Genomic DNA, 15,998 nt, shown 5'->3' with positions numbered 1-15,998 from the left:
CGTCTGGAACGCTCTTCCTTCCAATATAAGCAGAGGCGTAGCTAGGATATTTTGCGCCCGGGGACGAACTATAAAATTGGCGCCCCCCCCCCGTTTAATCACATTTTCCTATTACATCGAATAAGGAATAATTTAAATTTTAATGAAACATTGTACTGAAAGAAGCAAATTTATAGAAATTATATTACATGGCTCACTCAGTCACTGTCGTAGACTGGTTGACATAGTCTACAAAAGATTAATTTTTCTTGATTTCACTGTCGCAAACTGGTCAATCACGTAATCAAAATCAGTTTTTTCCAATGTTTCTCTTTCAACGCTAAGAAGAGCAAGATCGCTGAGACGATCTTGTCCCATTGAAGCACGCAAATACGACAAAATAAGTTTCAATTTGCTGAACGACCGCTCACAGCTTTCAATTGAAACTGCTATTGTTAATAAAATTTGCAGTGAAATTCGCAAATTCGGAAATATGTCGTCTCCATAAAACACAATCAAACCAAGAAGATCCAAAGGAGTTTCTGGTAGAACTTCATTCCGGTTACTGAGCAGCATTTTGCAATCTCCAATTTCTGTGAAAAGTTCGTGGCCATTGATGTCGGTATCATAGAAATTTCCAAAATCTGTGCAATTTCGACGAATTGCATCGACATCTGTGTCGGATAGAAGAGTTTTGACGTCCAGCAGAAATCCAAATTTTGTGTTCAGGTCTTTTAGTCGTAAAAACCGTGTTGACATCTCCTGTTGAAGTCGATAAAATACGCTCTTCATAACGCGCACAATTTCTTCTTCTGCTGAAAGTCCTGCATCTCTTACCAGTTCTCCTGGCATCTTCCGAGGTCGCCTAATTCTTCTGTCCACATCGATCTCCCAGGCTGTGCATCTTGTTTTGGCGTTTTCTACAGCAAATTAGCTCAAATCATCACGAAGCTTGACAAATTCATGCCCCAAAGATTCAAGATCAGTTGCTGCTTCCTTGAAATTCATAGTAGGATCCTGTAAGCGCTTCTGAATACGATAAATTTTTCCAAGAATGACATTCCAGAAATGTAATAAAACTATGAAGTTAAAATTTAAAACGCATGCCTGTAACTGTTCTGCATCACTTCTGGTTTCAGGTGTCATAGTTACGTCCTCCGATAATTTGTCTAGCAGCCCTACTAGTTCATCCAGTCCTTCGTAGATAGCTTTAACAGCTTCTGATAGTGCACTCCAGTGTGTTTCAGGCCGTCGTAGTTTCCGCCACCAAAAAACAGGCCAGTGACTAAGGCTGAAAGACTGCGCCTGTCTGTTGTTTGGGACGTTCTTCCATGTAAGTTCTTAATAGGCGCGCGTACCAAAATGTAATTACATGACATGTAGGCTGTGTGTGGCGGGATATATAAACTTTTAGGTTGAGGTGTAGATTTGTGCAGTAGTTTCAGGCTGCCGCGCCCGCCGCAATAAGTTATAATGTAACGTTGTAAGCCTCATTTTGGCACCCCTTTACCTTGGCGCCCGGGGACATATGTACCCCCCTGCCCCCCCCTAGCTACGCCTCTGGATATAAGGAAGCCACTGGAGCTATGCACTTTTAAATGTAGATTGAAAACTAATTTCTTTAGAACTGCTTGTTGTGCATCGACTCGCACAGAGACCTTTAGGACTTACAGAGACCCGTCGTTTGGTGTCCTTTCCCAGCACCTCTGATTAGCAACGGGTGGCTATGTAAGGTGCAAATGAATTTGTGGTGCTCGAGTTCTGGCTCTTGGCCATTCGTCATCTTTCCCTCCCGTGCAGCTCGCGTTCTTCATCGCCAAGAACCTCGGCGTCGCTGAGGCCTCAGAGCTGACGCAGGATGACCTGGCAGAGATGGCCTACCTCCTGCCGGCCCTGGGGTTGGCGTATACGCAGCAGCTGCCCAGCCAGCTGGTGCAAGCCGGCGCTCGCCACATCAACTCGATCACCTACGCTCCGGCACAGGTCGGTTCTGGCTTCGGTGTGCCTATCATGTAACATGCCCGTATCTGTCTCGGTGTTGTTGTACGTGTTACATGTGCGGCGCTTTTTGTTCAGGGGCCGTCCATAAATGACGTCACGCACCTAGGGGGGCGGGGCGGGGTCAGACATTTGTGACGATGTGTGACGAGGGGGGGGGGGTTGAGAAATGTGACGTCACATCAATATGCGCAACTTTAAATAAATATACACAACACGTTCTACAACATTAGAGTGCAGCGCCACATTAAATACGCACTACAATGACAATAGTTTAAAGCGATTTGAAGCATGTTTTTTTTGGAGGGGGGGGCAGTGCTTTGTGACGTCATATTTAAGGGGGGGGTCTGACTTTTTGTGACGCCGTGTGACTAGGGGCGGGGAGGGGGTCAAAAATCGTCCAAAATCGCGTGACGTTATTTATGGACGGCCCCTCATTCGACCGGTGGATGAGGGCCCCCCATGCCGTGCGAGTTGTGGGGGGAAGGGTGGATTTTACCATAACTTCAATCCCGCTGGTCAGCGTGGGTTCGTGAATGCTGCAAGCATGGACGTAGGAGCAATAATCGGTGTTGCTGCACTACTCTCTGCTGCCCTCTGCTGCTCATATTGTAGCCCTCCCCCATTAGCCTCCAACACCTTGTCTTATGCATGTGTGGCCACCCATCCCAGCACCCTGAGGTCTGACTAGCGGCTTCTGTAAATTATATTTAAATTATGTCCCATTCATGGTACTGGAATCGAGAGTGTCCCTAAGGTGGCACCTGGTTTTGAGTGGAGGTCACGCGGCAATTGCCTCAGCCTGGTGGCATCTGTGTGGCTCGTCACGAGGCGTGGTTGCTGTTCTGTGAGAGAGTGATGAGAAACATTTCGGGGCGAGTCCCTGCCAGGCCCAGCTCCAGCTGCTCTAAAGATGTTGGGGGGGGGGCCCAATAGGGATGTTGTGTGTGGGGTCTCACCATAGGGAATTGATTCACAGCGAAGCGGAGTGAACTTGGCTGGGGTCAAAATGACATTTGGTTGTGGCAGGGCCCTGCTCCAGCGCCTCTGCAGCTGATAGATGTCTCTGCAGGACTGGCGAATGTCAGACTTGGAGTGAACTTGACAGTGTTTTTAACTCAGAGAGTGCACGGCGATTCCAAAGAACACAGGATGAGATGTTACTATCCTTTGAGCAAGCACTTCCAAGAGTTCATGAACAGTGAGCCTGGTGAAATTTGGGGAGCGCATCGTCAGTAGTGAACCTTTGGGTCCTAGGGTGTTTCAGCCTTTCATACTATACACCCTCCCCAAAGGCGGCCAGCGACAGGGTGATCAATCCTACGCTTGCGTCCCATTCCCAATTAGTCCTAGGAGTTGCCTTGTTGTTGATAGCCAACATCCCATGGGACTTTGCATGGCAGGGGCGTCCTCCTCCCTGAGTCAAGCATTGTTGACTGCATACCTCCTGGCCCTCTCACTTTGGGGCCCAGCTGGAGTCTTTCCTCTTCATCCAGAGCCACTGACTGCTGCCTTCTGCCGCCTCCGATACAGCTCTGATTGCCGAACGTTGGCTCTGGCCCTTAATTCCCAGGTCTCTAAGCAGTTCATTGCAACAAAACGTGAGCCCGGTACAACGCGACGAAATATTCCAGTGACGGGGTGCTACAGGGAATCCGCGGTAATCGATTCCGGCACGATGGAACCACACGACAGGGGAAGGAAGGGGGGGTTTAGGCCCTGCGGCCCCAACCAAATGGGGACCTCGCGTGTGTAGAGAGGAAGATGAAGATTTAAATGGGGAGGGGAAAGGCGTAAAACCAACATGCTATGGAAAGACCAAGGATAGGGGGAGGGTGGGACAATAGGAAACATTGAATGATGATGTATTTGAAACCACCCCGTTATATTTTTTTACACGTGTGTGTATTTGCGTGTGTGTGCATCTGTTTATTTTGAACGTATGGTACGTATTGTATTGCAGGCTCGAGTGCTTGCTGAAAAATTCATTCACGAGAGACAAGTAAGAAATGTTGTTTCGTTACATAAGGCGTTCACTGCAGTCGTTTTGAAACACACCATTTATACCACTGCACTGATTGCAGAGAGATTGATTTCAAGCAGGTTTAAATGTTTTGTTAACTAACTTGGATAGTGCTTATTATTTAGGTTAGTATACTATTCACAAAGTTTACACCAGGGTTAATGACCAACGTATTGTATCATGTTGAACCTATGATACTACATGTGGTCGAATTTAAGTGAATAAAAAAAGGAGGAATGTCCGACCGGTAAGGCCTCGGCGTCGACACTAACGAGAGAGTGGCAGCCAATGGAGGAAGCACACCTGAGGGCATAAATTGTTACCTCCATGGACAGCGAGAAATGGTAACGGTTGGGGAGACCTTCATTCAGCAGTGGATTACTCAGGACTGATGATGATAATGACAAGGAATAACAATTGATGAAGATTATTCCAGGTCGCCAAAGTTGTGCTCACACAGCGTGTGTGCCTCTTCTTGCCCAGCTGACGGCGCAGGTCGTGGGGCAGCTGGGCAGCCTGGTGTGTGGGCTGCCGCCATCTATGCTGCGCACTCTGCCCCCGGCGGCCCTCACCCAGGGCTGGCCGGCAGTGAGGCCCCACGCTGCCTGCCTGCGTGCCGCACAGAGGACGGCCATCATCTCAACATTCAGGGTCAGCATGCTCCCCTCCCCACATCAGTTTTCATGTTCTCGCACATGGGTGGGTCAGAGAGACAGAATTTCCCCCCTCGTTAGGCTCTTGCGCCGCCAATCTCGGATTTTTGGTCACAGAGTTTCTGTTCTCCCCCCTTGTACTGTGACCGGTGATTTGTACTGGGCTCGTGTTGAGTCGCAAAAAAAAACGATTTAAAACAACTATTTAGGGTCGGCCTCCCTCACCTGGCTCTTTTGTTCATTCACTGCAGGATTTCCTTTTTCCCCCAAGTCTCCCTCGCAAAATAGGCTTTTGTCTGAATGGGCCTTTCACCTCGAAACACAAATTGGCCCTACAAAGTTGGTGTCACAAAAACTACTTCAAAAGGCCTCTTTATCCACATGAGGGGAACATCTTTGATCACCTGCAAAGGTCATCACATATCAATCAAACCTGAATGTTTAAGTCTCATAGCTGGAATAAGCCTATTTACATGAAAAACCCAATGTAATGTGATGCCTTTTTTCAAAGTCATTGATCATAATCACCATACTTAATTACGCAGTTGTTCCCTGGAACCGAACCCAGGATCCCAGTGGTGCTCGCTCAGTGTCTTAACCACCAGGCCAACTTTGTATCATATGACACATTGTAAAAGCAATTAATATTGTCAAGCAGTGCACATTTGGGCAGTACACCACAGGGTCTATGCTGAATCCTTTGACTTTACCCAGCGCTCCAAGATTGACTGTCTGGAGTGGATCGCGCGACTCGGCCCCCTGCTGTCTGATCTGCCGTTGGTTGACCTGGACTTCCGCTACCCGGCGCATGCTGCCAGCCTTCCGGCACTCGCCGACATAAACTGGACTCCTCACCAGGTGTGTGGGCCCCTTTTTGCAAGCAGGTGAATTCAGGAGTCGGTGCCCGCTCTGGGTCTGTGTGGCAGCAGTGGTTGTTGGATTGTTGCATCACAAGACTGTGATAGATGGTAATGGTAATAGAAAGGCCATGATCCAGCGGTAGATCATTCATGGCTGATGATGATGATGGCATCAGTACTCACTCATTATTTATGTTTTGTTGTGTTTATATATAATGTAATTTTTTCTGAACTTTTTGTTGCAGGCACAGTCCCTTTTCAGAAGGATTCTCAAGGGGCACAGTGGAGAGCTGAAAAAGGAATTTATACTGTAAGGGATCTTACTGTCAGGGATCAGCGATGGATCGGTGCCATATATCCACCGTGGCCATGCACCTGCACAGCGGCTCATCATTGTGCTGCCTTGTCAGAATCAGAACATGTATTTATACTGAAGAAATCCGATGAGCTATAATGCTCTTTTTCACAGATGTCCAGTCGGGGCGGGTCAGAACGTTAAAACAACAAACAATACAAAAACACGATAGGAGTGCAGAGTATAGGCAAATAAAAGGTAAATAATGGACACACAAAGAACATGTTTCAGTATATCATAGTAATATGATGATGGTTAAAATAAACATTTTAAAACATTCAATTGTGATTGGAAAAATATTGTAATTTATTTGTCTATCAGTAGCAGACAATACATCTCCCTTCCAGGAGTGGCCATCAGCTCCCAGAAGGCCGTGAGGCTGAGGGGCTGGGTAAGATTTACTTTGAATTGTTTATCGAAAAAGATGGATGTGTAAAGCGGCCGTGTCGTCTGCTTATTTGTTTTGTTATTTATAATTCTACAAAACGACACTCATGCTTCTTTTGAGTTGTCTGTCAGTAGGTGTCTTTAGTGAGGAATCACAACCAGTCACTCTGCTCAATGTTCCTATGCACATCTCCAGGTCAGCTCATGCACTCTCATTAAACTAACTTGCACGATGGAAAGCAGATTTCATTGTTGTTATTTATTATTTGTGCATTTGCTTATCCCTGGTTCTGGAAATATGAACAGCATGACAAAGCACCATCATTTAAATCATCCTCTTTGCTAATGAAATCCTCTTTGAGAGCCACGTTGTTCAGCCAAACTGAGGTTAAATGTGACATTGTCAATACATGAATGCACAGTGTGACAATAACATATATTTGTTCACCCAGGTCTCTGGGGACGGTTTTTCAAGGTGTGGACTGTGAGACTTTGATGGCATTTTCCCAGGATCCTGAGTTTCTGGGTTTGGTGCATCACCTGTTGTTGGTGGCAGAGGTGGTCAGGACATCTCTGGTGAGAGTCTCGCATGGTCAAAGCTGATGACTGAATGTTGGTTTCTGAAGGCTGTCGTGGCCTCAACTTACACACGTCTTTTCTCTATGTCCACAGTGCAAGTGCATTGTGGCTTGGATTGAAAACAAATCTGAAATAACCGTGGAAGAAATCATCTTGATGGGACCTCAGCTTGTCATGGAGTTGCCGTAAGTGACATAAAGCTAGAATAAAGACAATAATTATGGAAACAGTAATATATCACGTGAAAAAATATCCCGTGTTCATTCAGCACATTCATCAATAACACTGCCATAAAGAAGGGCCATTGCCCGAAATGTTGCCTAATATTTGATCTTTAGGACAGTGTTATTCAGAAGTGTTGTGGTTTTGTTATTGGTGCTTGTGTACCACTGCTGACACAGCTATAATAAGCATTGTTTTTTCTGATGTTCCCTGTTCATTCAGATTTTCATTCATTTGTATTTTCAGCTAACAATTGCTCTCTAACACCATATAATAAACATTTAATCAATATTTACCACATTATGGTAATTATACTGGTTAAAATAATAGTTGTCATTATTATAATATGAAAATTTTATAACGGTGCAATGTTTTGTATTTTACTGTTTAGGATGAAAACGCTTTCCTCATTTCCCAGCAAAGCATTCAAGATGGCTGTGGACATCATCACCCAAAACCAAATACACTTCCTCAATCTGGAACCGTCCAAGCAGAGGCAGCTGACAAAAACAATCTTGGAGCAGATGGTGAGCACAGTGCTATTTTTTTCTTCACATAATTTATCCAGCGCTTGCTCCTGAGCAAAGGAAATATGCACACGTGTCCCAATCGTGCTCTGGCCACCAGCTCAAGAACCAAACAGCTTTTTACGCCTTTCTTATTATTCTAACTCTCAGCTGTGAGCGGTAACATCGAGTAGACATTCACACTTCTGTAGCTGCAGCTCCTTGTCCACCACATGGGCCCATGCTGACACGGAAGTTGAGTATTAGAGCATCGCAGCAATGGACTACAAGATGAGATGTCCAGCAAAAAGGGGCTGCCAAGGGCAAGGGGCAAAAGGTGCAATTTGCCCTAGAGCCTCACACATTTTTTCAAAACTGCTTTTTTGTGTTTTAGTTTGTTGTCCTTCCCCCACACCGTCGATTTGCACGGTTGGCTACACGTACGGTGTGAAATAAGAAAACATTTCCACGTACCGCCAAGCCCCCCTACTCATGGTGACAAAACGCATTCACTTATCTCTAAATACCAGTGCTACGAAATTATTAATATTACCGGAACATTCAAATATTTTGAAACTTTTGTTTTGAGAGGGGGGGGGGGGGTTAGATCTTAGGGTTAGGGTAGTTTGATCTGGGTAGTTTGCCTCACTCCATTTTCAATTTAATATCATTAGTAAAATATGAATTAATGTCCAAAACAGTTATTTCCGGATCATCAACCTGTGCATTTGCATCACAGCCACCGCGGCCCCACCTGGAGGACATTCGCGGACCACACTCTGTGGGCCACTGGCAGAGGTCGCAACCGGGTACCGGGTACCCGATACCCGTACCCTACCCGATACCCGGCTACCCATACCCGGCCGAGTACGGGTAGGGTACGGGTACCCGGCCGGGTACGGGTAGGGTACGGGTACCCGGCCGGGTACGGGTAGGGTACGGGTACCCGGCCGGGTACGAGTACCTGTTAGCAACCCTGGTGCGGCCGGGTACGGGTAAGGAATCAAAACCCGTTTGCGACCTCTGGCCACTGGGCTAGAACAAGCGCGTCGTGCGGTAAAACAGCAATGGGCTGAATTGTGAACCAGCTCGAGCAGCGGCTCTTGCAAGCAGAGGTCGCAACCGGGTACCCGATACCCGTACCCTACCCGATATCCGGCTACCCGTACCCGGCCGGGTATGGGTACGGGTAGCCGTTTGCGACCCTGGTGCGGCCGGGTACGGGTACGGGTAGGCCGTGAGTCACTGGTGAGTAACTGTTTGTCACTCATTTCCCAACGTCTTGTCTCTTCTCACAATTCAAGTTCCTAGAATCAACCCACCCGCGCCTGCAACATGGCTTCATCCCAGAGGTCGCAATCAGGTACCCGATACCCGTACCCTACCCGTACCCGGCTGGGTACGGGTAGGGTACGGGTACGGCCAGGTACGGGTACCCGTTTGCGACCATGGTGCGGCCGGGTACGGGTTAGGAATCAAAACCCGTTTGCGACCTCTGCTTGCAAGGGCTGCCTCTCGCTCAGCAGGTGGAGCCCTTCTTCAGCAAACGCACATCGTTGAAACGTGAACAGGAGACTCGACTCCACGGGTTTTCGTTTTCGCGGCTGTGCAGTGCAGCTCTCAGATGTGTTTTCGGGTTGTGCCGCGTGTCGTTCGGCACGATGTCCAACGTTTCGCTCAATGTGTCACCGGGAGCTTCTTCCGGAACTGATAAAAATTCTCAGTACCTGTCTGAATCTCCGAGCACGTTGGACGTAACGTTAGAGATAATGCCGCCGAATAACACGCGGCAACAACCCGAACGCAGAGAACGTTTGCAAACACCAAGAAGCCGCTCCTGGTTCCACTCTCCTCCTCCACTCCACTTTTCCACGTCCATTAATTCTTTCTCAAATAGATCATTAAGTTCTTATTCGTTGTTGCGTGCTCCAGATGAGAAAACATGTCAAGCCTGTGCCGTAGGTGGCATCACGGGAGTGGGTGGGAGGAGTGGACAGATGCTGTTGCCGTGATGCTACAATCTAAGTCGGAGATTTAAACCTGTGTTTGCTGGCCTATTAAAAGCTGCCTCGTGCCATGTCCCTCGGCTACAGCTCCGCATCCGAGGCATCTCTTCTCTCACAAAGTCCCCCCCCCCTCCTCACCATCACCAAGTCAGTTATCCCCTCCACTTATAAAACTGTGCCACTGCCTGTGGCCTGCAGGACAGTAGGAGGCAAGCAGCTGAGTTTGAAAAACCCTGGAGTGTCCGTGGCGAGAATTACACTTTGTCTTCCCCGTCCCTTCCCTCCATATGTTTGCAGCCACTGCCAGCCGCTGTGCAGATTGGCGGTGAGTACCTCGACTCGCTGGGCTTCCTCGTGGGCTTCATGGAGGAGGTAGTGTTGCGCAGGATGTCTCGCCCGGAGCTGCTGTTGCGGTTGGGCGAGCTGCACGGGTACTGCCTCCCGGCCCCAACGCTTGACGCCCTGGGACTCATCCTCACGCAGAACGATGCCCTCGGGTCAGTGATGTGTAACACCGCCTGGATTTTTCACAGGGTCCTCTGGTTCCATATGTTGAAACATGCGTTTAGAGTATACATCTGCTATAAAATTGACATGCGATAAGCCACTTTGTTGAGCTATCATTTGTGGCCAGGTCGCTTATGAAAAAGCGCTATATAACTCAGTCGGCCTTTCCTGGTACAATAAAATTGTAGGAGTAGAAGTAAATTCCATTCGAGACTTTTCTGCAGAGGCCGTGTTTGAATGCAAGCTGTGTAGAGAGTTTGAGGGGGTCAAGTTCTTTCCGTCCTAGCCATCCACCACATACGGTGAACGATGTGGTGCTGCTGCTGCTGCTTCTGCAGGGGTGCTGACATGTGGAGTCTGGCTACCGTGGAGCAGCTGGGGAGGTTGGTTCTTGCCCTGCCTCTGGAAGACATCTACCAGCTGCCCAAGGTGGGTGACACCTCGTGGCATATACGTTACTGCACAATACAGAGACTTTTATAATTTTTATAATATGAATCATTTGTACATTTTATATTCACGCCATTGTTTGGCACAGAGGCTCCGGTGAAGGTGCTGTGTTACACAGATGGATATAGTTTGCCAGTAAGTGGATGATGTAGCTATATGGTTTTATCCGATTAAGTACCGTAATTTGTGCGTCATTTTAAAATGTGGCAAATTTGTACCGTCACTCTGCCATGGCAATCTCAGACATTACCCTGCCGGTGAATATATCGTACAAATTCTATCTCTATTGGAGCTACCCATCCCACATCCAAGTGACTGAATTACAGGCATACGCCATCTCACCTGTCTGATTAAAAAGCACTTCTCTGCATGCGTACCGGTTAACTAACAAGTCCTTGGATTCGCACCCCCCCCCCCCCACGCTGCCTGCCGCAGGAGGTGCTGAGCATGGAGGTGGTGGAGTTCGTGCTGCGGGCGCAGTGGCGCTGGGAGGCGAGCGCCGTGGGAAGGGTGTGCACGCGTCGCCTCGGCGAGAGGGCCCGGCTGGGCCTGCTCAGCAAGGCTCGCGCTCTCGCCGAGCGGAGCTCCCACATGGAGCACGGGCAGCGTGGAGGTGAGGGCGGTGGCCTGCAGATGGTTGATCCTACTGTGGAGATGTATGTCGGGCAGGTTTTAATAGGCAATCGGGAAAGCTACCAAGCTTCCTGGTTTCTGCTGGGTCTACCCGGTTTCAGAAAGGCTGTACGTGCCAGTGTCCCGAAGCATTTGGGAAAATGTTGGATTTGGGTCCTAGTTTAAAATGTTCGGGCCTAAGGCTAGGCTTGTACAGGCAAAGGGTGGGGCAATGGTTGGGGTTGACAATGAGAGAGAGCGAGAGACCTGGTATAACGTATGGATATGCATGGCATTCAAGAGCATGGATTCACCAAATGCCATACGATAGATAAGTACATGCTGTGTATAGCTTGAGAATTGCTAGTACAGTACACATTTGGATTATACGCAGCGATCTTCTGCCCCTACTTTGAAAACTTGGCAGGACCCTCCAAAAAAAGTGTTATGAGACGCAGTGAGACTTTACTGGGTAAACAAGCACAATAACAATAATATTATACACAGAACTTCTATTAACTGTCAGTTTAACATGTAGGCTTTCAAAACAACACATACGAGTCAGATTTGGCATGGTACATAAAACACAGAATTTAATATCTGGTACAAAAGATGTATTGCCGAAGCTATCAACAGAAGGTGTGTACAGGATTAATTGCACGTGTGGTAAATGTTATGCTGGGCAAACAGGACGAATGATCAGCACGACACTAAAAGAACATCGGAGAAATATAAAATTCTTCCAAATGCAACTGTCAGCAGTAGCAGAACACGCGTGCCAACAAGGACACTCAATTGATTTTGATAATGTTGAAGTTTTGTGCAAAACTAGCTACTACTGACCAAGACGAATTAGAGAATCTATCGAAATTGAAAAAAAAACTTTAACCGTTCGGATAGCTACCGTCTTAGTGCTGCGTGGAAGTGAATCATCAAATAAATCATTATTTAAATGCACGCCTACAAAGGGCAGCGTACTTAAATAGGGATTACCGTTGGTAGGTCTATTTTAATAAACACAATAGACAGCAAGGACAAGTTTAAAGGGCTCGCATAATGCACATGCATAAGGTACGTTGCCTCAGTAATCCCCCCCCATCATTGTGCAAGAGCGCAGAAGGGTGGTCAACACATCTACGTCTCTATATAAGGAACGAAACAGCAAGAGACTTCTCCACGAATCTGGCTGTCGCCTGATGAAGCTAGTTGTTATTTCTGGCGAAACGTCGTACTCAGATTGTAAATGTTGTGGCTTGGTTCTCCAACACACCGGTGTGCTGCACTAGTACACTACACTATACACCACACTATACACTACACTATACACTACGGCACTATACACTAGTGCTGTACTAGTGACGAATTGGCCACGTTCTGTTTACGTGACAACCCTTATTAGTTGGCTGTGTCGGGTGGTGGCGGGTTTAAACGACACATTTATATATTTACGCGATCTAACCCAAAAACCTCTATCATGGATCTATGAACTGTATTACGAAATTCAGGAATAGCATCTTCATGTTAAGCAGGGCATCTCGAATTTCCTACACAAGTTAACCATAGCACTTCACGCTGTTACTGTGCAGCTTGATTACCGTTTGAAGAGAATTTCGGTCGGAGTGTTTTTGGTGTCGACTTCATTATTCATCTAGCAGCATTCAGTGACACTTTCAGCTATCCCGAGTTGTGGCTAACCCTTGTCTAGCTTGGTGAGGCGACGCGGGACACGTGTTGTACTCTGTGCTGCTGGTGCTCCTCCTTCTCAGCTCCGACGTGCGCCGACATCAAGGCCACATTCCCCGCGGTGTGGACCCCGGGCCAGCTGGTGCGGATGTCTGGGAAGGATTTCTACGACTGCCTGGAGACACTGGGGGCTGACGAATACCTCTCGCCCGAGCAGCTGACGGCCATAATGCAGAGAGTGGGACAGGTCAGCCTCTTGGTCACCCGTCTCTCCCAGTTTAATAGCATGATACAAGTAGGGGCAAGTTTAAGGCAGTCGTCACGGGCGATCGTCACCGGCAGCGCATTCGCTATGAGCAGCCATGTCAACTTCGTGGCGTAGAGCGGCGAGTCCTGTCAGAGTTCTATCTGGTCAATGAAAGCAGGTGTGTTTGCCTAAAAAAATATTGTTTTGCACAACGCTCAACCTCAGGTAGTCATGTGACCTCAGTCTGTGATCTGATTGGTATTTGCCATCCCAGTTGTCCATTCATGCCAAACGGCCTCTCTCGGATTTGGTCCAGATTCAGGTAACTAAATGTTTTACAATAGAAAACGCTGCGGCGACTGTTTTCGGTGACAAACGCTGGCAACGGTTGCCCTAAAATTGCCATCGTGTATCATGGCTCTCATTCCTTTGCCACGAAGCTTGAAATAAAAACCCCCACATTACTGATGCACACTTGACCTGTGTAGCCGCTTACACATTTGTAAGTGTTTGGGCCTCTTTATTAGTTGGTGATATAATTAACGATATCTCAATTTAAAGGCTTTGCAGGGATTAGGTGTTCGCTGCTCGATTAGCATATGTTTCCTTGAGGTCAAAACTGCTGTAAAGCAATAATAGTTGGTCGGTATTTTTTTCTCTTGATTTTTGTTTGTGTCAATGGATGTAAACCAGAGTGCTAATAGAAGACCCACTCACACGGGGGAAGTGCTGCACTCAAGCCCTGGATGTGGATGCGTTGTTAGAAACCTGCTTTCTTTACTGCCCCATGCAGGCACCCACCTCATTGCTTCTGCAGGGGGGCATCCCAAAAATCCGTACTCTCCTCTCTTCATGATCTACCAACCCCACTTCTGAATTTCTGAATTCCGAGCATGGATAACAAACCTGGAAACAACAAGATTGTGAAGCTGCTGATGATTATGATTATGATTTTTTTGCTGGTGGTGATTATGATACCAATGATGGTGAGCATGATGATGATACAAATGGATCATACTGGCGATAATGAATATCATGCTGCTGATTGCATAGATTTTTGTGATCATGTTGATGATACCGGTGATGATGATCATTATGATGCCAAGAGTGCCGACGAAGCTACTGGTGATTCCAGAGATGATGTTAATGTCCTGGATGATGAGGATGATGACGACGACGATGATGACGATACCGACTGCTTCCTTCTGCTGCCCCCCCCCCCTGCAGCTGCATGGCGGAGCAGCGCGGCTGCCCCCCACGATGATTCAGCAGCTGGGCCGCGCTGCGACGCGTCTCGCGCCGCGCGAGCTGCTTGAGCTGGACCTCACCGACCCGGCCGCCCTGGCCTCACTGGGTGCCCTCGAGGGATGGGACCGCAAGCAGGTGCCCCGAGCTCACACGGCTCTAATTACGCACTCACCACACGCTCACCACACGCTCGCCAGACGCTCACCCTGGTCTCACCCAATACTAACCACACACCCTCCCGCAGCTCTGATTAGCACGGTTGGCTAAGTACAGTGCGAAAAAAGTTCAATCTACATACATACCACGCGCTCACCGCACGCTAGCTCCATGCTCACCCCATGTTTTATTTACACTCACCCCATATTTGCCCCATGCTTGCCTCACGCTCACTGACTCGCTCACCCTACGCTAACACCACTCATCATATGCTCACCCCACACTCAACTCGCACTCACGCCACTAGGCTCACATTCATGCCACACTCATCTCACACTTACCCCACTCTCACCTCCTGGTCATCCCACTCACCCTACACTGTGTTATGAGAGGTTATCGCTAACATGTATGATTCATCTTTCATTGTTAAACCTAACGTTTTTATTGCTCGTGCTTGTTGCGTGTGATTGAACTCGAAGCCACGTGTGAAAATTTTACGTCCTAAACTTACACTATATTAACCTTGGTTTTAGCAGCGAAACATCTTCCTGCACAGAAGTCAATCTTTTATTTGCAATGCTATGCATGCTAATTTAAAAACCATTTTAAAAGATTATTTGGCAAAATGATGAAAGGAGGTACATTTACATTTTCTGTCAAAAAGTTTTTGTTAAACCGACATGTGTTCTCACGTTAAATGGACTAATGTGATGTATTTTAACCTCATTATCATGTTAAATGGACTAATGTGATGCATTTCAACCTCATTATCGGTCGTGCAGTGATCAGTGCACCACACTCTAACCCCAGCGATCTGACTTCTTTTCCTGCTCACGACCAATAACAGTGGCGAATGTTTAAACCAGTTCTGATCCTCCCCAAGGTCGACTCAATCTTAAATTGAGTACCTGGTGTGGTGTATAAACATCACCACAGGTGTGGTGTTGTGGTGTTAGCCCTCATGTGCCGTGCCAGCATTTATTGGTGCTTGTTAATGGCACTTGCCGCAAACAGCCTGTTAAAGGCTGTACATGGGATTACCACCGCCTGGGTTGGAGTGGTGGCTCGCGCATTTCACTGCGGACACACTTTGATGTCCTGTCGCTTGGCTGCAGTTGGTGGCAGGTTTCCGGAGTTTCGTACAAAGGAGTGGGTCATCGGTGGCGGAGATGGACTCGACCGATCTGGTGATGCTGGGACACTTCATCTGCGGCATGACGCCGACCGACATCTCGCGCATCAACGCGCGGCAGTACAGGTCAGAGGGCCGGGAACATTTGCTGGAAAAAAACAGAGGGCAAAGGGCGTGATTCAATTCTTAGGAGCCTTGGGATTCTGTGAAGAGAGAGGGAGATGCCACAAAACACTTTTGCCTTTGTAAAATTTCTACAACTCAACACATGCCCGGTACAATACACCGATCATAGAACGGAGGGGGGGACATAAATTACGCAAACGGCAACCTGATTTAGGCGTGACAGGGCCCCATTAACGGGGAAAACTGAGCTCACTTCCCCACCCAAGTGG

At 47.7% G+C, this 15,998-nt stretch overlaps 1 protein-coding gene across 1 annotated transcript in view; it reads left to right on the top strand.

Annotated features, from left to right (window-relative positions):
• The window catches only part of STRC (stereocilin), a 33,018-nt gene that overhangs the window by 12,761 nt on the left and 4,259 nt on the right, over window positions 1–15,998 (top strand). The window contains exons 11-24 of the mRNA XM_061553592.1: window positions 1,780–1,962; window positions 3,941–3,979; window positions 4,484–4,651; window positions 5,368–5,511; window positions 5,759–5,823; window positions 6,708–6,831; window positions 6,928–7,019; window positions 7,448–7,583; window positions 9,866–10,065; window positions 10,414–10,504; window positions 10,961–11,138; window positions 12,904–13,067; window positions 14,295–14,450; window positions 15,587–15,729. Of these exons, the coding sequence (XP_061409576.1) occupies window positions 1,780–1,962; window positions 3,941–3,979; window positions 4,484–4,651; window positions 5,368–5,511; window positions 5,759–5,823; window positions 6,708–6,831; window positions 6,928–7,019; window positions 7,448–7,583; window positions 9,866–10,065; window positions 10,414–10,504; window positions 10,961–11,138; window positions 12,904–13,067; window positions 14,295–14,450; window positions 15,587–15,729 (1,883 nt within the window). The remainder of the gene's footprint in view (window positions 1–1,779; window positions 1,963–3,940; window positions 3,980–4,483; window positions 4,652–5,367; window positions 5,512–5,758; window positions 5,824–6,707; window positions 6,832–6,927; window positions 7,020–7,447; window positions 7,584–9,865; window positions 10,066–10,413; window positions 10,505–10,960; window positions 11,139–12,903; window positions 13,068–14,294; window positions 14,451–15,586; window positions 15,730–15,998) is intronic.

The sequence above is a fragment of the Lethenteron reissneri genome, chromosome 18, assembly GCF_015708825.2.
Source record: "Lethenteron reissneri isolate LAM-NWPU_2019-01 chromosome 18, ASM1570882v1, whole genome shotgun sequence".
Classification (NCBI taxonomy): domain Eukaryota; kingdom Metazoa; phylum Chordata; class Hyperoartia; order Petromyzontiformes; family Petromyzontidae; genus Lethenteron; species Lethenteron reissneri.
The sequence above is the reverse complement of the archived record's forward strand: the minus strand, read 5'-3'. Positions and strand labels throughout refer to the sequence as shown.